Genomic DNA, 27,932 nt, shown 5'->3' with positions numbered 1-27,932 from the left:
CGTAGCCGAAAAATAGCTTTACTTTGTTGTGTGGGTCAAGTTTGCTAGCGAGAGACAGAGAGAGGCGTTGAAAGGCTGCTCCAACGGAACTTATTGTTTTCGGAGGAAAACATGAACACGGTGTGCAGTCGAGTCTTAATAGCTTACTTACAGCTGGGCTCGTCAGGCACTCTTCTTGGCTGAAGTGGTTATTATTATATTTACATGCTTCCAGCTCCTGTTTTTCCTCGATGACAACTCATACCTTTCCACTCCCCTTTTTCTCCCTCCTCGCGCTCACAGACCCATAACGTGTATGGCAGTCCATTCTCCCTGCAACACGGACTACACTGCCCATGATGCTACATTCTTGTAGCATTCTGCCTGTTAGCTTAGCACAACAACAACAACAACAACGAAAATGCGCTCTCTCACCCAGGAAACACACAGTCACAGAGAGAGAGAGAGAGCGTCGCCCTGTAACCCTGGCAACCGTAACGCTGCCGCCTGGAACAACAGAACGTAGCTGTCAAACAAAACCCAAACAGTCCTGACCCGCGACAAAATGAAACAGGAAAGTACCGCAGTGTAATCCATTTATTTCAACAAAGTAACTGCATTCTGAATACCACCTTTTTAAACGGTAACTGTAACGGAATACAGTTACTCATATTTTGTATTTTAAATACGTAACGGCGGTACATGTATTCCGTTACTCCCCAACACTGCTAATATATTAGTTGGCTCTCAAAGGCTCATGGCAAGCTCTTTGTCATATATCTTATATCTTTATTTCTCAATGACTGGAACGTGACTCAAAACCTGTCCAATCAGTTTTTGCTAAGTGTCCACAATGTTCTGATGTTACAGCTCTAAACCTGTCATTGATTTACTCTCCTCCACCCTCCACATCACCTTGAAATGCTGAAATAAAGGTACATGTGGGGAACAATGTGTACAGCCCATATCTGGTTTTATGCCTCAGATAGTTTTTTCTAAAATAAAAAACATAAATATAAATTTCCTATAATACCATATTACTAGGTAGTATATTACTGACTAGATATGCCAAACTAAAGGAATGTAGAAACATATAAATGGTTTCTATATTAAAAATAGACCATGAAAAGCACAGACAGTGGCTGATGCAGACATTTTTCATTGTTTATAATGCTTGGTTTCACACTTAGTGTGTTACAACTTCACTCTTCTCCAAGACTAGCTGATGGACAAACACCAGCATGTAAAATGTTAACTGGTTGTACCACACATTTTTGATACTGTCAACATCTGATAACAGACGCTCACTTTAGGTAGGCGGGGTACATAATTTCCCTATAAGATTGCATTTCTGCTTCCAGGGGCCCGTTCTTCGTACCTCGCTAAGTAGGTTAGCCGGATTAGATTGTTGACGATTTCGCGTGATCCTGGATCAGTCGGTTCCCCGAAGCTCATCCGGGACTTGCTGTCATAGCAACAGAGCCGTAAGCGTAAACCTGCTCGGGAGCAGGTTTACTTTATGTAAACAGGATTAGATCGCGGCCACGCAGGTATGTCCGCTTCATTTATACGAAAGCAACAGCGATATTTTTCCACTGTTTCACCATAAATAAATATTATCAATGTAACTAAAGATAATGCAGCACTTGATCCTTTTATTGATGTCACACAGATACATACAGGTCATTTCCTAAAAAAGGGAAATGAACTATTAACATTCTATTACATGTATGTGATTATTACAGATGTAATTCATATTTCAGAGTGGTAATTGTAAATTACTTCGTGTAATCAAGATGAGAGACCACGGCTATAAAAGCGAAGGTGGATTTGGGAAGCCTGTCGCAGCCATGTCCTGTCCGTATACGCGACCAACCCATTGCGGAAGGTGCAAGATTGATAAGGAGAGTCCTCAGAATTCAGCATATATTGCGGGATAGACAGGATCCTTTAGCTCAGCGCGACAGTGTGCTCATAGAGAGATATCGATATTCCCGTGAGGGTATTATTTACTTAACCAACTTGTTGACGAGGGGGTGCAGGACCACCACCTGTCTTTTTTTCCTCTGCCCTTTTCTTGGTTGCTGTTATGAACAAACTAACAGAGTATTACAGGCCAGTATTACCTTGCCAAGAGACGCAAAGCAATCTAAGAGATAAATATTACCATTCTGTAGAATACTCCTGTATTCCACTTTTACTTGTTCCCATGTTCTTGTGGGTCCTGTTGTGGCTCTAATGTGAAAGGGGATATAATATAACATATTATAATATAATATAATGCCATATGATATTGGACAATATAGTGTCATATGATAGATCTACCCTACCGCCTACTGGTGTTGGCCAGAGGGGCCGATGGCGCGATATGGCAGCCTGGCTACAACCGTAGCTGCCTCCACCAGTGTGTGAATGTGGGAGTGAATGAATAGTGGTATCGTAAAGCGCTTTGGGTGCCTTGGAAAGCGCTATATAAATCCAATCCATTATTATTATTATTATTATTATTAAATTACCTACGAGTTTGATTTGTCAGCAACTTTCTGCCAGCCCTCTCTCCTTGCTTTTGCAGCCTTTGCAGTGTTCTCTTGCGTTTTAATTAAACTCTGAAACTCCTGAAATCCCTCACTCATGAGTTCTTGCTCTGCTGCCGGAAAATACCGAGCACGCCCCTTCGACATTTTCGCCGACCAATCAGCGGGTTGCCGATCAATGTTTCTACTATCGATGCGTAGCCCCTTTTACGACACCCAGTGATGTCACATTCCTGCGTCCAGCTGTAGTAATCGTCAACAGCAGGTGTGTTCGGGGAACCGGATTAGCGAGCTCACGGTTAGCGCGATGATTTGATCTTGGATGTGTCATTTGATCTTGGATGTAGTAAGCGACGTACGAAGAACGGGCCCCTGGTCTCAGCTCTGGATAGTCATGGTTTGGGAGTTTGATAAATTTGGCCAAAGTTGTAGAAATGAGAGATGCAACAAGACAATATTCTCCACAGAAAATTTTCAAATTATCAATAAATCCTTTATTATTTTCGGGACACTACCTAGTCAGGCAGAGGTTGAAGGACGACAAGTGGGTATACCTGTCCTCGCTGCTGATATTGGGTTTTTTGCTCAATATTATTGACAAATAAATGAGGCCAAGTAATAACTAAACAGCACAATGACCTGGTCCCATGACATTCTGCCTATTAGCTTAGCACAACAAAAAGGCGCTCTCTCACCCAGGAAACACACAGTCGCAGAGAGGGCGCGCGTCACCCTGTAATCATGGCAACTGTAACGCTGCCGCCTGGAACAACAGAACAAAACCCAAACAGTCCTGACCCGCCACAATATGAAACAAGAAAATACCGCCGTGTAATCCATTTATTTCAACAAAGTAACTGTATTCTAAATACCACCTTTTTAAACTGTAACTGTAACGGAATACATTTACTCATATTTTGTATTTTAAATACGTAACGGCGGTACATGTACTCCGTTACTCCCCAACACTGACTACCAGCAATACTACCACAATACACATAAGACCAAAAGGTTCAACTCTTCTTTGATTCCCAAATTCAAACACTGTGGTATCACTGAGAGTTAAAAATGGCCCAAATTCTTTCAACTTCAATAAAATGTTCAGTGTGTCTGATCTCCCACATGTTACAATAAAGTAATAAAAAAGAGGATTTATGAAATTTAACGAGTTAGCTTGGAATGGAAAGTTAGCTTGCTCGTTGTAATCTATACACTCTGACTGAGGGATTGTTAAAACACTAAAAATTAAAACATGCAGCTCTATCATTTCAGACGTAAATGAAGGCAGAAAACTAAACAGCAGTAATGTTACTATGGTTACATTAGTTGGGGTAGCTAGCATATAATGGTGTGCTACCTGATGGCTAGCTACAGAGCTAAGGAAAGCGCTTTGGGTTCCTTGAAAAGCGCTATATAAATGCAATCCATTATTATTATTATAAGTGGGGGGTGAATGTTAGCTTTCTTCCTGTCAAAAAAAAGTTAATTTGAGAGTCCCCAATGGACAGAGACAAATGCAATCATATGGCAGGGAAAAGAATGGACCAAAGTTCAGTTAAGAGAACACCTGAGACAGTGTTGGGTGTAACGCGTTACTAAGTAACGCATTACTGTAATTACTTTTCCACTGAAAAAGTAGAGTAACTGATTACTGTTCATTTTTAGGCATTTTAATTACAGTTACTTACAATGTACTTGCGTTACATTGTAAAATAATTAAACTCGCTGAAGATCATTATTTAATTTCAATAATTTATCTTCTAAGATGTCGGACTCGGCTGAAGCGAGTGGCTGTTTTATGAAATGGACATACTCTTCACTTTTCTGAAACAAGCAGACAAGAATATTACAGTAATATGTAAGCTATCTCTTGGGGAGAAAAAACTATCGGCCGTTGTTAATAGCACGAGTAATCTACTGAAGCGCCTGACACAAGAGCATAGACGAATACTTGATCCTTGTTCATCATCCATGGATAACACCGCGGCAACTCCTGCTAAGCAGGCAAAACTAGATTTTACTTCAGCAGCACAGAAAGAGTCTGAAGGTGAGCTTAAAAAAATGATTGCATGCTACGTTATGGAAGAGATGCTACCGCTGCGTACAAAAAAGGTTAGGGACCGCTGCTGTAGAGTCTCCGTCTTTTAAAAAAATATATTTATTATTCGAAGAGTTTAATTTCTATTGTTTGTCCACTCAAGGTTTATAGGGATTTTAAAAAGTATTTAGTTAAATTACTTATTGAGTAATTAAGTTGCTTTTCAGACACACTAATTAGATAAGTATTTTAAATACAATATTGATTAGTAATTAGTAATTAATTACTTTTTAAAAGTAACTTACCCAACACTGACCTGAGATGATCCGTTCCCAGCATGAGGTTAGTCAGTAATATCCTGCTGCATGGTCTGGATGACTGGCTATGAAAAAATCCTGATTCTCAGCGTCACCTACCCATACAAATATTATTGAATCCAAATCTTGATTATTCAAAACATCATAAATATTTAGTGCCTGGCAATCCATGAGCCTGTGGGCTGTAGTTAGACCATGAGGTTTTAAAAACTGAGATTAAAGATGCACGGCCCATTAACAGTGTTAATAAAAATCCAGAGAGGCCTACAGTGATCACAAATTATGTTTAAGGTCTTGTTTATATTAAACAAAACAAGATACAAAGCATTAGAAAACTTGTTAATAAATTCAGTGGGAGACTTGGACTTGAAATTTAAACATTTCTTTTCTTGACTATCTCACATGCACATATTATGAAACCATAGGGGAAGTTCTGAGTCATACTAGTTCTCTGACAGATTATATCTAAATCTAATGTGTCAGTCATCTAAAATTCTACAGGCCTTTATATTGAACATCACAGATGGCTCAGCTTATGGTGACCTTTTAGACTGATGCTCGGATATTGAAGTGTGGAATTCAGTAAGACATACAGTATTATGCAAACAATAGTATGCAATCCTAGACATACTTGCAAGAATGATGCTGATAAAAAAGACAAAAGGCTGACAGCATAGCTGGGCAGTATAAAAATTACAGACAACAGGATAATTAACAGTTGCACAACTTTACCTCTTTTGTGTAGAGCAATGCAGTACTATAAAAAAGTATTGAGTCACCCTTCATTTCTTTACATTTTGCTGGGAAAATAGGAAACATGTGCAGTGATTTATTGAAATGTAAAAATCAATAAATAACAATGTGGAATAACAGTTTACAAGGGGGAGTGGCCACAAGTCCATCTGACTTGTGCCCACTGGATTTTCAGTCCAGTTCTTGTTTAATCTGGCGTACCTCAAAATTTCTTTTCTGTCTTCTTGACGGTGCCTTCCTTCCATCGATACAGAACTGTATCACCTGAAGGCCCAGATGCATCTTTCATAGATAGTAGATAGGTTATTTTTTAGGCCTGCCACTTCGTCTTTTGACCCACGTTGCACATTATGCAAGGCATGCCAAATTTTCAGCAAACATCTCTTTGAGACTCACCTTGTTAGTACAAAATTATAAATGTATGTTCTTCAGACTGTGATATCTTTATCTGTTTTTCATAGATTCAACCAGTGGCAGATGTAGAAAATTTTAGATGGGGGAGGGGTGAAGGAGGGGCAAGAGGTCTAGGCAGGGTGGCACATACCTGTTCAGTGAAGTATGGGAAAAGCCCCTATATGTAAACGGAGTCAATTATCCACAAAAACACTTTAGGAGAGACCATGATACAATAAATAGTTTTAAGCTACAGATATCCGGTTGTTCAGTGATGACGCGACGAATCCTACTTCCGGGTCTAAAGTAGTCTGCGTCAGAGGCGGAGCCAGACATTTGAAACACCCGGGGCTTAGCCCAAAGAGTAGTATGCATGTGGGATTTTTTTTTTTTTTTTTTGGGGGGGGGGGGGGGGTGTAGAAATGACTAAAAGATTAATAGGCTCTGTTCAAAAAAGAATGACTTCATATAGGGAAAAATATATATCACATGTGCAGGACACCTTAAACTAGTTTTTTAATTAAGCAGCAAGGCAGAACAAGGTCAGGGCTGCATCAAGACACGAGGACTAAACCCCAATTCAACCAGACCCAGAACTGATCCAGAATTAAAACAGGACTACAACAGTTCAAAATCAGGACTACTGAGGACTTAACCAAGACAGAACCAGAATCAGAACTAGATGATAGTAGCACTAAAAATCATCATAGACCTGCACTACACTTATTTTTTAATTCTACCAAAGTCCACTATTTAGATTGAGAAAAGTTTATATAATTATTTAGCCTTGTTGTGCAAACAAGCCTGCAGAACTTAATAAATACAGAATTTGAAAAATAACAAACCTAAAAAGAAACACTAGGTACGAGATACATGAGGACCTATGATACGGTGATACTTTTGGTAAACAACCATTTGACTAACATGTGTGTCTCACCTGCTCTTCTTCATCTCTGTTCTGTCCTCGTTCTCCTCTCTCTCCCTCTTTGTGCTGACAATCATCAAATATACAGTTGAAACCAGATATTTACTCTTCAGATAAAAACACTTTTTTAATTGTAACATCAAATCAGACTAAATGTTTATTTTTTTTAGATTGATAAATATAAAAACATATTTGTTAACTTTAAGAGTAAAGAGAGAAACTATCTTTATTTCTTAATTGCAAATGGCACCAAATTGTATTCAAACTTGAGCCACACTTATGGAGCTCCACAATTCTTTTCCTGGTGTTTTGGTTGACATCTCTTGATTTTCCCATGTCAAAGAAACAGGCTCTGTGTTTTGCCTTATATGCATCCACAGCTGTGCCACCAATTTACTCACATGGACTCTACTAACCTATCAGAAGCTTCTTCAGCTCAGAATGGAATCGTCTGGAGTTTTCTTATTAATTAACAATAAATTTAGTGTACATGTACTCCTAAATTTGATGAAAGTGATAAAAATAGCTCTGTCTCTCTTTATTCTGAAATTTAACTAATTCAAAATATATTTCAATATTTATCTAAAACAAAAATTTACTCTAAATTGATGTTGTACAGTAAAAAAATTTTCTCCCTAAAGTGTATGTAAATATCTGGTTACAAATGTGAATATCCTGCTGTGTACTGAAATCCCTCTTGTTTTGCATAGAAATATACTGAACAACATACAAAGCATAATATATAAAATAACATTTACCTGAGTTTTTTCTTTGAAAGAACCCTCGAATGTCCATTCTTATGTTTCAGTACATAACTGAAACCGATTTAGTCGGGGAGGGTAAGAACTGAAAATATGAAATAAACACACGTAAGCTAAGACTCTCTAAAAAAAAATAGCATTTGTTCGGCTTTTCATTTTGCCATTTGTTGATTCACTTGAAGAGCAAGTAACGTAATATTGGTCAAGTGATCAGTTTCATATCAATCTTTCGTGATGCACCGTCATATTTACATTATTTGTACGGTACGAATGATTTGCTTTGGTACCTGGTCAAACTTAAGCTCTCCTTAGTATGGCTGGCTCCGTCTCTCCAACAGCGCACTCACGGGCAGCAGCTGCCCCGCCCCCTCGCTCAGTCGCTTAGTGCCTGAGCTTGGATCATACCAATATCAGGGGGGGATTCACGCACAGTCGTAAATTCCCACAGTGTGCACTATGTGCTTCGAATATTGTGTGTACTTTTTGTTTTATACAGTTGTCAGCCAGGCATCTAACTATGAAAAAATTACACTCCAAAATACCCCGGGCTTCTGACAAAACAACCCGGGCTTAAGCCCCGTAAGCCACCCCCACGCTCCGCCCCTGGTCTGCGTTTAATATGGCTTTTGTGTTGTTAACATGTTTAATGTTATGTATTTTCTTCTATTTGATCTCAAAAAGCTCCTAAAACAGTCAGTGATCACTGTTGACCTCCCTCGGCTTTTATTACCGCTAATCATTTATTTAAGCTCAGTTTTTAAAACCTTAGGATGTAACTACAGCCCAGCCCATGCAGCAGTATATGAATGACTAACCTCGTATTGTGGATGGATTATCTCAGTTGTTCTCCTGGCTGAAGTTTGGTCCTTTTACAGCATCCTGCCATGCGATTACATTTGTTCCTGACCACCGAGAACACTCACGGTAACTTTTATCGAGTGGAAAAAAAAGTTAGCTTGTTTATATTATGCTAACGTAGCTGTGTCGCTAGCGGTCACGCAGCACATCATTATATACCAGCTAGCCCAACTTCAGTAACCCTACAAACGTTACTGCTGTTTAGTTTTCTGTCTTCATTTATGCTGGAAGTGATAACAGAGCTGTACGTTTTAATTTGTTTCCAAAACCCCGCAGTCAGGACATGCTATATTGTATTTAGATAGAAGCTAGCGAGCTAACTCCCTGCTAACTTCTAACTCCGTTAAATGTCATAAATTCCGTTTTCATGGATGCCTGGATGTTAAACTCAATTGTTACACCTGGTAGAGCAGAACGCTGATCATTTTATTAAAGATGAAAGACTTTAGACAGTTTTTCAACTCTCAGTAATGCCACAGTGATCGTTTGATATATGGACCTGCAGCGGAGTTTAGACCCAGACACGGCTAGTGACATCAGACTGAACAACCGGATTGGAACAAATGATGTCCTATAGTAACAACATCCTGAAGATACAATTAAAAACTGGTTCAGTCTTATTAAGTGGCTGAACAAAAACAAAATCAGCCAACGTCCAAACCTGGAGAACTATTACTCAGGACCACTTTTTAAAAAACATTATAAGTCTGACTCCTTGGAAGCATTGAGAGGTGGACGAAGACTTTCACACAGTATTTATTTGTTTTCACTGTTATTTCACACCTTTGAGTCTATAAGTATATCAACGCTGTTGTATATTATAAGCTTATCTGCTGGTTGAGAAGGCCTGAGCCATGTTTTAAATGTTTGTGCTGCTCTCTGCTGGTACAAAATAATAATTACAATTATCAATGGTTTAAGGTTTGATTAATTATTTACATATACACTAGCCCCAAATAAGATAGAATAAATGACACAGATATTCAAAACACAAGATTACAGCTAAGGCTTATTTTGTAATATACTAAAGTGACAAAACTTCATCTCCGAATTGTTACAGGCGTATCTTAGATCAAAAATGAAGATGAAGTCATTATAAAAAATCAAATACAGATGAATTTTGCAATTTCTAGTCAGACTTCCTGTCTTCGCTTGTTCATATTTTGATGAACACAGCCTCATGAGGTTTGAAAAGTGAAGTGACATCACGAAGCCTCGCCCCCCCAGGCTTTTATAATTAGTCACCTACAGTCACAAGCAGCCGTACACACTACAGCTTTCTACAGGGAGCAGAGAGCACAAAGCTACAGCCACAAAAGTGTTTGTGAAGACATACAGCTAAAGGAAAACTATGACGAGGGTCAGTCGTCAAACTCTGATAACATGTAAGTAAACATCAAAACAGGCTCCTTTCTGATTTACCTAGATCTGTTTTTAAGATAAAGGTCTTTAGTAAGTGATTGAAGAGCCATGTGAACTATCATGTTTATTGTTAGTATTTTTTTAGATTATAAGTGCAGAAATTACTCCCTTCAGTAGCTGATCTGTAAATTATTTGAACTGAAGGTTCTTTGGTGAAATCAGCCTTTGCAGTGTTTTTAAAATGCCTCTTTTCACTGGTTCAAATAGCTTGTTAGAAGTGAACTTTCAGTGTAAGAAGGTTAAACTCAGACCTGCTAGAAGTTACACAACACAATGCTTTTTCAGTGTTTGATTTGTTAAGGAAGTAAATGACACATTTCTACCGGTCTAAACTGAGTGATGATGACATGTGGTGCTAAAGCTCTCAGACAGGAAATGTGTTGTTTTTTTTCTTTTTTTTACTCAACACTATTTTGGAACCTTTGGGTTGAATCTTTATCACAAAGTACTGCATCATCACTTTAATGTTTCTTTCTCCCACTGGTGATAAGTAGATAGTTTATTTTCATTAGATTCTCTTTTTTAAATTAAACTTTTAAAATTGTGATCAAACAACTATAATCGAAGGAGGAAAGAAATAATACATTCGTCATACTAGATCCCTGCTCTGACTTCCTTTACGTTGACAGAAACGCTGATGGCAAGACTGTGTCTGTGATGAAATATGTACTACACAGACTGTAAACGTTCAGCCTTTCTGGTCTTTTATTCATGTTAAATTTCAAATCAAAAGATGGGGAGAGCTTTTTTTTTTCATGGTTCTGCCAGATAAATTATCATGACTAACCATGACCAACTACATTCTGATTGCACAATGGTAGTGGTCAAAGAGGTATGAAATATACAGTCCCGGTCAAAAGTTTAAGATCATATTTTGCATGGTTGGATCTTAACAAGGTTCCAAGTAGAGCTTCAACATGCAACAAGAAGAAATGGTAGTGAGACAAAACATTTTTTGAGCATGCAATTTATTGAAAATAATGCTTAAACCGAAACAGTCTGTTTTACAGCTGATCAATAGTTTAGGACCACATCCCTTTAAAAGGCCAAATCTGTGCAAATGTGGATTCATTGTCATTTTCTGTCAGGTAGTCACACTGTCATGACGTACTGATGGCAAAGGCAAAAAAACTTTCCCTTTTTGAATGTGGTGTTATTGTTGAACTGCATAAGCAGGGTCTCTCGCAGCGCACAATCCCTGCTGATGTGGGACGCAATAAGAAAGTCATTTGGGACTTCTTAAATGATCCTGAGGGTTATGGAACAAAGTCAAGTGGAAGACCCCAAAAAATTTCACTAGCACTGAGCCAGAGGATCCAACTGGCTGTCTGTCAAGACACTGGACAATCCCCAAACCAAATTAAGGCAGTTACTGGTGCAGACTGCAGCCCCATAACCATCAGACGGCATCGGAGACTGAAGGGCTTCAAAAACAAAAAACGTCTACAAAGGCCTCGTCTCCTTGAACGCCACAGAACCGATCATTTAGACTTTGCAAGAGTGCACCAAACATGGGACAATGAAAGATGGAAGAAAGTTTTATTCTCTTATGAGAAAAATTTAACCTTCATGGCCCTGATGGTTTCCAGTGTTACTGGCAAGACAAGCAGATCCCACCTGAGATGTTTTCTACATGCCACAACAGAGCTTCAGGAGGTGCAGGGGCATCAAACGGCTGCTGGCTATGTCCAAATGTTGCAGAGAGCATTCCTCATGACTGATGGCCCTCATCTGTGCAGTAACGAATGGGGTTTTTCAACAGGACAACGCTACAGTACACAGAACAAGGGACTATATCCAGGAGAATAACATTGCTCTTTTGGACCATCCTGCATGTTCCCCTGATCTAAATCCAATTGAGAACCTTTGGGGATAACAGGGTTTTTTTTAGGTGTGGTCCTAAACTTTTGATCAGCTGTAAAACGGACTGTTTTGGTTTAAGCGTTGTATTCAATAAATTGCATGCTCAGAAAAATATTTTGTCTCACTCCCATTTCTTCTTCTTGCATGTTGAAGCTCTATATGGAACCTTGTTGAGATCCAACCATGCAAAGTATGATTTTGTGCCATTTTTCAAGTGGTCTTAAACTTTTGATGGGGACTGTATATATAAAAGCTGGAGTTGTGCAAAATTAATTGACTTCAATCCGACTAAGCAAGTGAGATACTGTTCATACCTAAGTGACATTAGAACTACCTTAAATTTAAAAAAGTGCAGTCTGACAGTTTTGCGATCAGTTTTAGCCTACAGGACATTAGAAAGAATGTAAGGTCTTCCCCCTTTAGCTTCAGACCTGGAGGCCTAAATTCATCTTTTATATGTAGTTAATGGGTTTATTATATAATTAACATAGTTTAGTGCATGCAAACTCACCGTCTTTAGTCCTTGAAAACAGCTCAGTGTTGTATTTGCCAAAACACCCAAACTGTTTCACAAAAAAGATCAATACTTTCAGTAATAGATGCTTTCAACTTCTCTCTAATTTTCCAAGAGGTCACCAAAGATGAAGCTACACATTTGATTTGTCACTGATGTTACACCAGATCCCCTTCCTGATGCAACCCTACTATATAGCCAGGGTTGGGACCAGTACTGTTAGTATGAGCCTGTAAACAAATAAAAACAGCTTCCAAAATGTACCTTTAATTGGCACGAGTTCAATAAACTCCAAATAAAGCTGCACACTATATTTTTTTAACTAAATATCAGTCAGAGAAGTAAATAAAATCAATAACCTATAAAACTATATACAACCTAAATCAGATTGCATGAATTCCAAAAGCAGAAGACTTTCCAGGAAGCACACATGTTGCAAATTTAAATGTTAGAGATCCTGCAACTGGCGTTTGGGCTGTGTAGGGGTCTCTCTCTTCCGGAAGATGATTGAATAAAAAGAAATATAAATGTTTTAACACACTATGAGTCAGTTTTCTCTGTTCCATCACGGGGACACAAGAATCGGGGTTAATACTACCTAACTCTAATTTCTATTTGGAAATTCATTTAACACCAAGAACTTTCAGTGTGACACTCTACTTATCAGCTAAAACATTCTCAATCCTACCTGGTACATATGGAAGGGGTCCACGTTACTATCGATTTCTAAAGCTCCGAAATACTAGTTTACCATCATTTTAAGAGAGAAAAGAAAGGACAGGAAAATTCCAAAGTCTACATTCGAAAGCAGGAGGAATGTCATATATCACATTCTCACCACCTTACAAAAATCTCCTGTCTTGAATTGCAGGTCTGCTGTTATTCTGTGCAGTAACAAAACAGATAGTAACCTCCACAGCACCACCTTCAACTTCTGCAAGCCTTAACGAGACATCAACAGCAGGTGTCACTGAAAACACCAGCACCACTGACCTCACCCAAAGCACCAACACAGCCACTACTCCCACAAGCACCACCACCCAAACAAACAGCACCACTGACATCGCCCAAAACACCAGCACAGCCATTACTCCCACAAGCGCCACCCAAACAAACAGCACCACTGACATCGCCCAAAACACCAGCACAGCCATTACTCCCACAAGCGCCACCCAAACAAACAGCACCACTGACATCGCCCAAAACACCAGCACAGCCATTACTCCCACAAGCGCCACCCAAACAAACAGCACCACTGACATCGCTCAAAGCACCAGCACAGCCATTACTCCCACGAGCGCCACCCAAACAAACAGCACCACTGACATCGCCCAAAACACCAGCACAGCCATTACTCCCACGAGCGCCACCCAAACATACAGCACCACCGACATCGCCCAAACCACCAACACAACAATCACCTTAAGCACTTTAAATGCAAGTATTCAAACAATCCCAGAAACTACTACCACTCCTGGATTCACCACCCCTCCAAGATCCACCACGAAGGGTACCACTGTGGGGCAAGATGAACACAAGCCCAAAGGTCTAAGCTCAGGTATGGAGTATTGCTCAGATATAGTTATCCTTTCTGTTTCATGCATTTCCTTTCCTTTCCTGATCGATCCCACAACAATTCTGCTACATGACAGTAAGTCGGAAACCAGTGTATCTTCACTGACAAGAGGACATCAAGACTGAAAAATGTCATCTAACATCAAAAGCCTGAATGCAAAAATGGTATCAATAACCAGAGCTTGACTAGACAGTATCATGTAGATTTTTATCATAGTTTAGCATAGAAGCATTACATTATTACTAATTAGTTATAAATAGAAATCTGATCTAAAAAAAAATGTATAGTTTATCCTCTTGGCACCATGAAAGCTGACAAACTGCCAGTTAGTTGAGTTGAGTTACTGTTGCCTTCCTTTTCACTTGATGCAGTCTTGCTATTTTCTTCTGACCTCTGGGATTAACAAGGTATTTTCACCTAGAGTTACTGCTCACTGGGCCATTTTTGGACCATTCTCTGTAAACCTTTGAACAGATGGTTGTGTGGGAAAATCCCAACAGATCAGCAGTTTCTGAGATTCTCAGATCAGCCCATCTGCCACCAACAACCACGCTACATTCAAATCACTAAAATCCTCTTTCTTCACCCTGCTTATGCTCAGTTTGAACTTCTGCATGTCGTCTTGACCATGTCTACATATTGAAATGCATTGAGCTCCCATCATATGATAGATTAGATGATTTGTGTTAGTGAGCAGTTGAACAGGTCTACCTAATAAGTGCCCAGTGTTAAAAATGGTATACCCAAACTCATAACTCCTAAAATGTCAAACTCAGTAGGATTAAAGGTAACACTTTATAAAAATGACCCAAGAGCAAGGCCTCAATGCTCATATAATTAAATGGAATTTCAATGTATTGTGTTTAAAATTATGTAATTATATTTAACTAAAAATACAGGTAGCTACACTCAAATAAGGGGGAAAGCAAGGAAAAATTATAATGTAATTTAAAAAAATGGATAACAGAATATATATTGTGCACATAAAATAATGAATATTAAATAAAGATGTTAAAAAATAAGCATAAAAAATGGAAAGATTAAGGCCTGCACCCCTCCAAAAATACAGCAAAGGATGACAGATGGAAAATATTATTTGTTTCCTTAAAATTTCCTCCAAAATACCATAAACATAGCATTTAAAACTACTTACAATGTAATTTATGTCTCCTTTCCAGTAAAATACATGAAATTATGCACTTAAAATTACTTACACACCTCTGAAATTTACTTATAGTGTAGGGTTTTTGTTTGTTTGTTTCTTGCAAAACTTGTTCTTATTCAAGTGTCTCCAAGTAGCTGGTAATTAATCAGACATATCACGTAAAGTAAAGTAAGGAAGTATACTCAATGTTTATCATATATAATTTATTACTTCTTCTTCTTTTTTTGATAACACTAACCTGTAGTTTGGATGCTACAACATTTACCTGAGACACTGCCACATATTTGATCAGATAGTACCACATTACACTGCACCAAAATTTGTTACCCAAGTACCTGCCCTTTCTAGACAACTCTGTGTTTATTGCAGATGCTCTGTCAAGACACCCACTGTGTGTTCCCTTGAAATGATAAATTATTTTCTTATCTTTATTGTACTCCTTCAGATATCTCTAGTATGCAAGTCACTCATTAACTTTTGGTTTTAATCAAAGAATAGTTACAGTATACTGCCAGTAAAGGGCACGTACTCTAACAAAATGACTGGTGTCTGACCTGAATCTGATGTAAACCAGCTGTCTGTCTATAACACCCGAATGTAAATATCAGCGAATGTGTTGAACATAGGATTTACAAACACAGTGGCACAGGTACTCATAGTTCTTTTGTTAAATGAGCAAAGTGAAAGCATGCAATACTCATGCACTACCCCAGCCCTTCTGTTGCCTGTCTGTGACTGACCTCTTTTCAGCGTGGTTTAGTCTGTGGTTAATATGTGAACAGTTTCCTTTCACGCTTCCTTGTTTACTTCATAGTAAAGTCCTTACCAGCTAAATAAATGCTAGTTCTTTCTCTGCTCATTCTTTACGTTACTTCATGGGCATTTGGACCATCTAATCTCATTAAAGCCAAAATAACTTTAAGAGATTTATAGCAAAGAAAAATAGTTTTCCACAAATGGGAACCTACTGCTTATTTCCCATTATCATTGGCTAGTGCACCTGATAATGTATGTCATTTCATGTCATTCCCTTTGGTTCATTTCATATGAATCATCTGGTTACTTAAAAAGGCCCAGAAAGTATGGTGATCATTTATGAGCAGTTACACATTTTTCAACACCAATAACACCTAAACTAAAAGTTTGTATTTAAAAAATAAATAAATAAAAATTTGCAGGTCATGATCAGTTCCAAATGGTGATTTGTGTTGTCAAAGAATCTTCACTGCTCAGTTACAGTCCATTCTTTGGAAAATAACAGAATGCATTTTCAGTGTCTATTTCCAAAGCGTGCCACCTATCAAAGGTTTAAAGACTCAGTTCAAAGATCAGACAGCTTTCTGATAAACTGAGGCACATAGTCAGCAATAAGCAGGTCATTTAATGTTGAAATTAAGGCTAGTAAGAGTATTAAGAGCAGCCTTGTTTATCAAGGAAGTGTTTATTGATTATCGCTGAATATTTTTCTAGGCTGTGCCGCCAACAAATAGAAACATAAGATCCTTGAGGTGGGCTGATTTCATCCAGTTTCTCACATGGAGATTACTTATCAAAACTAAAGCTCAAAGATCAGTTACTTTAGACATTGGGAAGAAAAGAATTATCTTAAGTTCATAGTACACTGTGCCACAAAATGGCCACCACCTCTCGAGACTTTTAGCTTATCTCTGCATAGTCAGTACAGTCGGCTGAGGCCACTGACATACTTAAACATCAGGTGTGTTCAGTTGATGGGAAAAACACATTTTATGAATCCCAAATGAAGAATCATTCAATAAAGTTTTCAATACACTTTAGACTGATTGATTTTAGCTTGTTGGCGGTGTGGCTCTTTGGTTAGTGCTTTCCTGATACATCAGTCGATTGAGTTCGGGTTGATTTCAACTGTAATTTACAGAGTCCTTTAACCTTTTGTTGATTGCTATTTTTAAAACAGCTGTCCAGTTGTTTAGTTTATGACCAAACACATGCACAAAAAGCCTATATATTTAGGCTGTATTCACATTAAGTAATTTATACTTAGCTGAAGAATCTGAACAGTAAACATAACTCTGACCACCAGTTTTTTCAAATTTAGTGTGATTACTGCATATTATGTGTGCGCATGGTTAACCCTACTTTGTCCTGGCCCATTGAAAAGGTCAGACCAGGCAGGGTTTGGTTTGACTTAAGAACAGTGCACATGTAGTGTGATTGCTAACCACTCCATTGAACTCTTTCAAACCAATATAAAAAGTAAACTAATAAACTGTCATGTAGGCTGTGTGGCAGGAAGAGGTAGGACCCAACGCAGGACTCAAATCAAAAAGGAGTGAACTAAAGAAGGAACTCACAATCTAGTTACTAGGAACCATAAAGCAGAAGGGGAAAAAAAGAACATTTACAACTTTGAGTTTACAAGCAAACCATGATACACAAGGACGCACACAGCAAATGGGGACGATGCGACAATAAGAAGAGGAAGACTGAGGATAACGAGTGGATGGGAAACAGGGGGAAACACACCTAGAACTAACCAGTTAGCAAATGTACAAGTAGAAGTACAACTACTACATCTAAAAATACTCCAGTAATAGTTGAAGTACTGATCTAACTTATTTCTCAGGTAAAAGTAAAAAAGTACAGGCTCTGGAATTTACTCCAAGCAAGAAAGTAAAAAGCGTTTTTTATTTTTATTTTTGTGCAATGCTAACTGAACCTTCAGCTAGATTTAACATAATGAATAAATAATATCAGTAGATGAGAAAACAAAATTTAGTCTAACTTTTTAAAATTCTAACTATACTCAATTTGAATCTAAAGAAAAAGAAGGAAAAAAAATCTATATATTCTGTTGCCTACATTGTAGAGGGTGACTTTGCCTCTAAACAGGCAAATGTGTATAATCAGGGGTTTAATTGGGTCACACACTGTTCTTTACTTTAAACCCATCACAGTAGAGCAAACTAACCGGTTTATCCTCCACTAACCTGCAGAGAATTTTCATGCAGCCTTTAAATAACAGTTAGTCTACTTCAGTTTAATTTAAAAGCATGTTTTACAAAATAAAATAAAAAACAACCAAAAACCATAATGTCACATGTACTGATTTAAAAACATGAGGACTTATGAAACTGACCTTTGTGGATTACAGTGTTGGACCCAAATCCGCCACAAACTTCACAAAGGAACACACACTAAAGTACACATGCACTTCAACAAAGGGAAGACAGGACTATTTATACACAGAATTGACTGGGAGTGACAAACAGGTGAGGAAAGAGATACAGGTGACAAAAAGTGAATGCACATCAGGGAAGGGCCGACAGGAAGAAAAACTAACACAGAACATTAAAGAAACTAACCTTCAAAGTAAAACAGGAAATGACGGAAAGAGACGAACAAAAAAGAATTTCAAGGAAACACAAATGGGTTGAGGCTTAAGGACAGAGTGAGACAGATGGAGGCACAACTAGAAACAGGAGTCAGGAGTGTACTAAGATAATAAAATAAGAAACACAAAATAGAAAAAACAAACAAACAGTTAAACACCATTAAAAAAAGAAAAAAAGAGACTCAATAACAAGAATGATCAAAACAGGAAATGACAAACCCAAGTGAAACCAAACAGGAAACAATAAAAACCTGAAGGCAAGTCAAACTCCTGGACTCAAACCACAGACTATAAGAGGAACTTATTGTCTATTTCTTTGTTCTTTTCTCCAGGAAGTATTGCAGCCATCGTTTCTTTATTCATTGTATTGGTTCTCGTTGTATTGGGAGGGCTCTACTACTACAAGATCAGGTGAGTCAACTTGTGTTATAGAAGCTGAATGCTCATAGTTCATAGCCAAATTTGATTGTACCAGTCAGATGATTTCATTTCTCCAAGCAGCCCCCATATGTGTCACCAACAGTGTTGGGTAAGTTACTTTAAAATAGTAACTTAGTTACATTACTAGTTACTTCTCTCAAAAGTAACTCAGTTACTTCAAGTTACTCGTTACTTTCAAAGTAACTAGTTACTAGGGAAAGTAACTTTGGTTTTACTCAGAATTCTCTTATTAATGTGTTGCTTCCATAACTTTGCCAGTCTTCTAGCTTGCTTACTTGCCACAAGTGCACTGTGCCACCTACCAATAGAAAGGAAAAGATGATGTGCATATTTCCACGAGAGAAATCCCACGCCTGGACCGTCATTTACTGCTGCCATGATTCTAGCCTACGTCACAGTGTCATGTGCGCCTTTTACATCCAACACAAAAACTGCAGTCGTGGTGCTTTCGATTGTACTCAGAACTCGGAAATTCTGCCTTCTGAATAGGAAGATGTAGGCAACACCAGACTGCAGATGAGCTGCTTACAGGGCTGGACTGGGACAAATAAATCGTCCCGGGCATTTTGACTAGAGACCGGCCCACCATTATAGGAAAAATCATAACGCCTTTGAATGAAAATAAACACTGTTGTGACAGTGATGTACACTGTTCTGATGGTATATATGCATCAATCTATCAATCGTTTGTTGTAAGATTCAGATAATTATTTTTTAAAAGCGAGACATTTTAAATGAGAATAAGAAAGAAAAGTATTTCTTTGTGCCCCCCTTTCCCTGTTAATGCCCTACATGCCCCCCTGGCAACACTTTGCTAGACCCGCCCCTGCACAGTTACCAGCTGTCAGCTACCTAAAAAAGGATCCTGGTGTTATTTGTCTCTCAGAAACAGTTCATAACTTCTCTTCAACTCATTCATGTCACCTAAAAGGTAAACCTGTTTCTCCATCACTGTTCAGCTCTGATGATTCAGTAAGGACATCTCCTGGTTTCATCTTCATGTTTCCCTCTCACCAGATAACCAAACCGATATCATGACCAGCAGCTTTTTTGCAGCTGTGGCTCCAGCAAACATCAGCTGATACTAGAAATTAATATTAAATAAATTCTAACAATAGCTGATCAAGCTTAAACGTGCTGCTGTTGTTTAGCGCAACATCCGCTGGTTTCCTCTTTCTGGCGCAAAGTGAGCGATAAACAAACAAGAGAGAAAAGACGATCAGCTGATCATTGATCAGTTTCATGATTGAAGTAGAAACGGGAGAGGGAGGGGGAGAGAATGAGAGGAGAAGAGGCAGCTGTGCAGCAAAGACACAGAATAACTGCAGCTTTGTGCCTTTTTCATTGTAGCTGAATTACGGGACAAACTGTTCCTTTTCACCTCAATAAGAAACGCGTAATATTTTCTCTGAATACCAGACGGGACGGTTGGCAACTCTAATAACTTATGAACAAAATAAAGTGCAACATCATTAACTTCATAGCACCCACCCAGCTAGAAACTCCGTCATGCTAGCTAGCACGCAGTACGGAAAAAGTCAGAATAACGAAAATAAACTCCGCCTAAACTTGGTTCATATCTGACCCAGAGAGACTGCAGGTCATAACTAATTACCTGAAGTTCAGTTCACACTTGGACCGGCGGCCGCCTCGGGTCTCTTTTCCTTCTGCTTCCCTTTTCCTTCATCCACCTGCTGGCCTCCACCACTTGCTAATGTTACTGAATCTGTGGAAGCTCCGCGATAGCCACCACACGAAGTAACGAGTAACGACCCTATCTAAATCCCAGTAACGAGTAACGCGTTCCTGATTTTGGCATAATAACTAGTTACCGTGCTCGTTACCACAATAATAACGTAGTTACTGTAACGCGTTACTTAATAACGCGTTAGTCCCAACACTGGTCACCAAAAGGATAGTTCCCAGGGGATTGATCCTTTGTCAGTCGTGCTCTAAAATTTTTTTTTTTTCCATTGATGGTATAAAAGATGGCTTCCAGATCTAAATAGTAAAGCTAACCTAGAAGTGTGTCTGTGGTTGAGAAATGAACTCAGTCATTAGATTCAGGTCACATTAAGTAGCAAAATAACTGCCCTTAGAAATTTCTGATCACTGTAAGAGTGAGAAAGGTCAACCCCTCACTGAAGTGTTTGGAACACTGCTTCTCTCACTCCGTTTCGTCTTTGTATTTTCTGTTTCAGACGGACAAACTACGGCCGTCTCCTGGACAGCCAAGATTACGGCATGACAGGAAACTTCAACAACCCAATGTATGACCCCTATGATGCTTGACCTCTGATCCCAGAGAAATCCAAAGTCCTGCAGGCAGAGCCAGTCTGATCAGAATGTGCTAACAGTATGTGAATGATGACTTCACGATGGTCAGATTTTTCAAGTGTTAGCTAGACATCGAGCCAGTCACGCCACTGCTCGAATGCACTGAATTTCTCGAACTGCTATTGTATTTCCAATGTGACAAAAAAGTATTTATTTCAAATAATAGCAGCTACTAGCATTTTCTCAGGTACCTTTTCAAAGAGCTTTAGCTTCATGAACTCTCATATATGATCACATTTCTAAGAGTGGAAAGTCACAGGTTATCTAGTGTGTTTGTACAGGTGTTATGACTTTTCTCAGTGAAGATCAGCTCCAGTGTAACATTACAAGAGACACTGAAAAAACACGGACGGTAGCAAATAATAAAGAGCCAGCAGAGAAACCTTTCCAATGTGCCAATGAAGTGATGAGAAAAGCTTTTGATCATTATACAATTTTCATAATAATTTTGATTTATAGAAAAGTGAGATATATCGCAAATCTAAGATGGAGACACGTTTTAACAACTCCAGGTGTCCATGTTAAGTGAAGTAAATATAGTCATTTAGATAAAATGTTTTAGCTTTATTAGTTTTTCTTATTGTGTGTGTAAAAGTGTCAAACTGAATGATGTAAAGGAAGAGAGTGACCAGCCTTTGAAAGGAGGGTACAAGGTTTAATTCTTTAATTGTATTCAAAAAGCTAAAAGATGCATTTTTTGTATTAAACATCTTGTGTGCCCTCAGTAAAACACATAATAAGGTGTTACCTCTCTCTCAAACCTGATCAGCTGCATCTGCCATATTTGAGTGACATTTTAATTACTAGATTCTGTGTTGAGATGTGGTTTGTTTTCATATTTCTGGGATATTTCTGTCGTCAGCCAGGCTGCTGTTTTGACTGTTTGTATATTTTAATGAGCTCGATAGATGTGTGTTTGTGAATAAATTGGTGAATAAAGGTGATTAAAGTCAGTGTTATCACCATTATGGCAACAGCAATCTGAGTGATGTTGTGGAAAATGTAGAAGCTAAACCCAGCGCACTTTAATGCTTCAGACTTTTCAGCTGTGGAGTATACAGAAGAAGTACTGCAGCTATCTAAACACAAAAGCATGATGGCAGTAATTATCTGAAACCAATAAAATGGCACGACAACACAGCATGTGTAGCACACGCACACAAATGCTGACATTCGGTGTGATGTCTTCATCTCTTTGCCCAGCAGACTGCAGAGCATTTATTAGTGGAAGCTTTAATAATAGTCCTGCCATCACTGCCATCCCATCCAAACTGCTTCCATGCTTCCTCTTTCTCTCATGGTTTCCCATGAAATCCTCCTCCCACACCCACACACAGCTTGTCTGTGTCATTTCGTTAGTCCATCTTCTTCTTTAATAATTTCCACAGAAGCTCTGAAAAGGTCAAATTCTGTCCATTATAAATGTTTATTTCTGCTGTAAATCTAGTTATTTTAAGAGAGGAGTCTGTGGGGATTGATTCAAATGGCCACTAAAGGAAATGCAGTTTTGGGCATCACAGCACTGACCGCATTTTTTAGCCCCAGAGATTGCCTCTTCGCTCAAAATAGAGTACTTGCGACTATTCTGTTTCCTTTGCTACATGACACCCATTTTCCCGAAATGCTGTACAGGGCTGTCTAGAGGAAAGACTGGAGGAAATCTGGTGGAAAGAAGGCCTGTGATTCACAAATTCGAGTAATGGAGCATTTTGCAGGGAAATCATTCCGATTTTACTTTAAACAATTCTAATCTAAAGCTGCAAAGTTACAAGTAGTTGCAGATGAAGGAATATTTCTTCCCAACCCAATAAATAAAGCAACATAAAATGGAATTCTTGAGTACATGAAGTATTTTTTTAACGTTTTTTCTTTAAATGTGAAACTAATAATAGAACAGGACGAGAGAAGGGAAAACAGTGTATGCAAAATAAACAAAAGACAGGTTAGTTGAATGTGTGTGATGTGTGATTTGTAACTGGATTGGCTACATATGTGTGTGATAAAGAAAAATGAATTCAAATGAATAATAATTTTAACTTTAATCATCATTATTATTATCATCCTCCTCCATTGTTGTGATCATAACAACACCAACCTGATCATGTGTGTATTATCATATAAATGGATATTTATATTTTGAAGTGATATATTTATGTATGAGGTTCTAGAAAGTATATGAAAGTAAAGCTTATATAGATATTTTATATTGTAAAGATAGAGGAAAAAGAAAAAACTGAAGTACAGCATTTGAAATGTATTTTATTATACCACCTCTCTGTCATCATTGCCGGGCAGCAGCAGTAATAATAGAGGGAGCAGAGTCCTGTGCTGCACTGTTATTATCAGGCTCTAAATACTCCAGGCAGTGTGTATATGTGTGTGTCCTTTATAATTACCATTATTTACATTAGAAATCAGAAACATCTGGATAAGAAGTAAGAACTACAACGACTTAAACTTACCATTTGAATATGAGCCACAGCGTATCACTCACACTAATCATTCAGACATGTAATTTGAGCAGTTCAGTGTCAGTACACAGCAAATACTGAGCTGTTGATTTGTCCTGGATATTAAGATGGTTTAGGTTCATTTACCGCCTTCATCAAACATAGAAAGTGCCAGGCTCTGACAACAGGAAGTAACCCTTTGCTCTCTCACGCTTCATTGCAACAGTTTGGAAACCACAGGCTGATAAACTGCAAAATGAACAATAACAGGGAGGCTATGGATGAAACAGAGATTACGTCTTTCCTTCCTATTAAATTCTGCATTACAAAGTTTGACAAATAAGAATTAAATGGGCGAAATTTAAAGATCGGAATTTAAAAAATCCTGTAACAATATTGAGCTTTGAATAGAAAAACCTGTTTATTATTTCTGACATACTTGAGTCCTTAAAAGGACCAAATCCAGAATGAAAAGCATGAGGAACATGAACCTGCAGGCATCATTTTTGAGAAAAACAGTACATTTTAACTTCAAAACCACCAAAAAGCTGCATTCGCCCACTCACTCATAAGAGATGCGCTAACAACTAAGAACAGAAAACCACGGTTTGAACTTTAGTTTCATTTAAGAGGAAAAACAGGAGGAGGTTTCATTTTCGACCTAACTGGAGCACTTTTGCCCACTGAAGCTTCACTGCATCTGGTTTCAGCAGTTTTAACTTCAGGACCATGAGCTCAGTTTGGTGTCTGAAAAACAGGTGGGTGTATAAAAATGTGTTTCATTCATATAAACTAAACTGTGGTGATGCTAGAAAAGGAGCAAATCGTGCAAAGTTTTAACTTTGTATGATTTTAAGATTCTCTGTGCAAAGCTGACTTTGCTGAATGGAAGTAACCGTATTATCACGTTTCGTCTCCATATAATCTTTTAACACAAGATATACTCAAATGTAGTGCGCAAGTTATCTTTTGCATGGAATGTCCTGACTATAATATGTGGCCATGAGTGCACATGTGCCCTATAGTTGTTTGACCCCATTTGCAAAGGCAAATGAAAACCTCACAAAGACAACCTGTTTGTGTGTAAATCAGTTTATTTCAGTTATCCAGGACAAACTAGAGCCAGACAATGATTAACACCCAGGTTTAACCTACAACATTTGGTTAACTGTCGACATTTAAAAAAGCAGAAGTGGAAAATACCTTTGGGGATTTTTCTAATCTGGCTTTGGTTTGATGTTAAAAGTTCATATGTTTTGACTAAACTCCATTTACAAAGCTATGCAGCGAATCTGTGTTTTTCTATGAAAACCGATTTTATTGCCCCTTAAATTGTTAGTGTTTTCATAAAAAAAATCACTTGAGAAAAGAAAAGAAAACATAATCATTTCTTTTTTCTTTTTTCATAGTATTGTCACGTACCACCGTAGGAATGTTTTGGACTTTGAACTTTGTTTCATTTAAGAGGAAAAACAGGAGGAGCTTTCATTTTTGACCAAACTGGGACACTTTTGCCCACTGATGCGTCACGGCATCTGGTTTCAATAGTTTTAACTTCCAACTTCCAAAGTGCAGGAGGAGACAGGATGTGAAAGCACTTTAACTTGAAGTACTGGCAACTTACAGAGAGGACAAAAATAAGCACAGAGCCTGGTCAGAGCAGAGCAAGGAATCGTAAAGCTGAGGGTTACACAGCAATGAATACAGACAAACAAAGGGTTTAGAAGAAGTCAAAATATTCAACACAAAGCACTGGGGCAAAGCCCAGGACCATGACAGAATTACTAGAAATATCAAATAAAACACAACCAGAAGGTCTCTAACTCAAATAATATCAATATCATCTTTATTTGTAAAGTACTTAAAAAAATCACTCCTACTAGGCTGTACATAAAACTATACACATAATCAATAAAAACAGTAAAAAAAAAAAAACCACCCCAAAAATAGCCCATAATTAAAAAGATTAGTTTTAAAACTGGACAATGTAAGTGACTGTCGAACGTGCAAACTGAGAATGCTCTGTGCCCTCTGAATTTCAGCTTATAAAGCCTGCAAAATACACATTTATCCAGTTGAATAACTAAGTTAATGTAAACAATTTTGTTTTTAACTACTATATTCACTTAATATTGTTTTTAACTACTATATTCACTTAATAGAGGTGGTTTGTTCCACCCCCTCACAGGACAACAGTGTGTAACACAGAACTGTTTGACCTCAAAGTAATGTAAGTAAAATTCTCTGAACGTCACAGCTGTGGTTAAAGCCAACACCGTACGAAGCAGGCAGCTGAATATCAAAATACACAACATGTTGTATATGTATATGTTCCAAAATAACATGCCAAACTAATCAGCAGTTGAATGAGTCTTCTAAACTCCCACATGGTGGCACTTGAAGGAACACTGCAGTATTATGCAAGTTGGGATGGAAATTATGCACGGGCATAAATCATGCTATTTTATGCAGAAAAGGAAATAGAAACAAAAAACTGTCAGAGATTTGCACAATATGCTAACAAAAGCAAATGTAAGAAATAATTCGAATGGACATTGGAAAATGACCAAATACTTTATTTATTTATGTAGTTTTATCTTATTTCAGTACCTTTTTTTTACTTCAGCTCGTTTCACTTAATGTGAATAAGGGTGTTCAATAAGGAGAGATCATTAAAAGGAATTGAGCACGATTTATTGATATACAGGACTCTTTGGAGATTAGACCCCAATCACGCATCACAGTCCCAGCAGTGACAGGGATTAGGGCAGGATCCCCTTGGAGACATCTAGACGCTGGTGGTGGAGAAGAAGATGGAGGCTTGAATGGAGCCTGAGTAAAAAGGAAGAGGCGGAGATGGGGGAGAGGTGGGTTGCACAAGGGAGAATGACAGATGAGCGGTGAGATTTTGAGTACGCAGAGTTGAGGTTGATTGGCCTGAAGAAGGTGGGCAGAAAGATGATTGGACTAGAGCAGTGATGTCAGCAATAAGCTTGACTGCGTGGGAAAGTGAAAGTGAAGTAAAACTTAGATTAGCCACTAAAGAACTGTGGAGCAGAGAGATGTGTGACTGCTGATCTTCCTCAATGAACTTATACATAAGCTTCATTATTGGTACATTTATAGTGCTGCATTTTGTCCAAATTGGAACCCAGAAATTCAACAATACACTAGAAGGATATTGTAATAAAACAATATATATATTTAAAAAAAAAACCTTTCCCTGCACAGTAGACAGTAGACTAATAAAGGTCATCTTATCTTATCTTATAAAATATTTCTTCATGAGATACTGTGAGGTTTTTGTTCTTCATCTAGAGTCTCAATGGGATTACTTGTATAAATTTTAGTTTAAAAAAATAATATGTCACTTCAACGCAGATGCCTCACTGAGCATATGACACGCATTTCACATCTTCACCTCTTAAACTGCGGCATCAGTCACACATACTACAGTGAGCCGTGTGGTGATGTGTTTGTCAGCGTAACTAGTGAATGGAAAGTCATGAAATATTTGTTGGTGGTCTGCCACATGTTAACAATTTCATGTATTCCCATAAAATTTGTTGCAGATATTTATGAGTTCCCTTGGTCATGAAGTCCACTGTTTACCTTAGTGACACTAATTTATGGACTCATGGCTCATTAATTTCAGTTTAAACATTTGTAATGTGGCACCATATAATGTATAACAATGGCATCTGTTGGACAGAGAGTATGTTACGTGAATGTAAAAATGCATACTCATATTCTTTTAACGGGATGTTGGGAGTAAAGTGCAGGACATGAAGCTGTAATGCAATTGATAATATAAAAGAAATAATGTAACTGAGTTATTATATGGAAAGTGTGGGAATAGTTGTTGATGTAGTATTTTTAATTTAAGTGTCCTTTTATAAGGTGGTGATTTTTTTTTTAAATTATAATTTATTTGATTTTCGGTTGTTACAGACGGGGCAGACATGACTGGGGGATAGGACAGGGAGAAAGAATGAAAGAAAGAGAGGGAGAGAGAGAAAAATAGAGGGGAGAAGAGATGGTGAGAAAGGGGGGAAGAAAAATAAAAGGAAAAACAAACACAACACCTGGATCACCTGTATGGAGATAAGTAAAAACAGAAGAGAAAACAAACAAGAAAGAGCAACATAATAAATACAACACCATCACAATAAACTAGCTAACAGTAGATACTAAATATTACATGTTATTGTGCAGTACGCAAGATCGAGAGCG

General features: G+C 38.1%; 1 protein-coding gene across 1 annotated transcript; it reads left to right on the top strand.

The window, feature by feature from the left end:
• Positions 1-9,826: 9,826 nt before the first annotated feature.
• parm1 (prostate androgen-regulated mucin-like protein 1) lies at positions 9,827-22,202 on the top strand. Its single transcript, XM_086300124.1, has 4 exons — positions 9,827-9,943; positions 13,229-13,915; positions 18,804-18,882; positions 21,114-22,202. The coding sequence occupies exons 1-4, from the start codon at positions 9,910-9,912 to the stop codon at positions 21,202-21,204; spliced, it is 891 nt and encodes a 296-aa protein (XP_086156250.1). The 5' UTR covers positions 9,827-9,909; the 3' UTR covers positions 21,205-22,202.
• Positions 22,203-27,932: the final 5,730 nt, after the last annotated feature.

Source organism: Aulonocara sp. 'chitande type north' Nkhata Bay, linkage group LG7 (genome assembly GCF_057382095.1).
Source record: "Aulonocara sp. 'chitande type north' Nkhata Bay isolate Kocher_YH1m ecotype deep benthic linkage group LG7, A_spYH_male_GT1.1, whole genome shotgun sequence".
In the NCBI taxonomy this organism is placed as follows: Eukaryota; Metazoa; Chordata; class Actinopteri; order Cichliformes; family Cichlidae; genus Aulonocara; species Aulonocara sp. 'chitande type north' Nkhata Bay.
The sequence above is the reverse complement of the archived record's forward strand: the minus strand, read 5'-3'. Positions and strand labels throughout refer to the sequence as shown.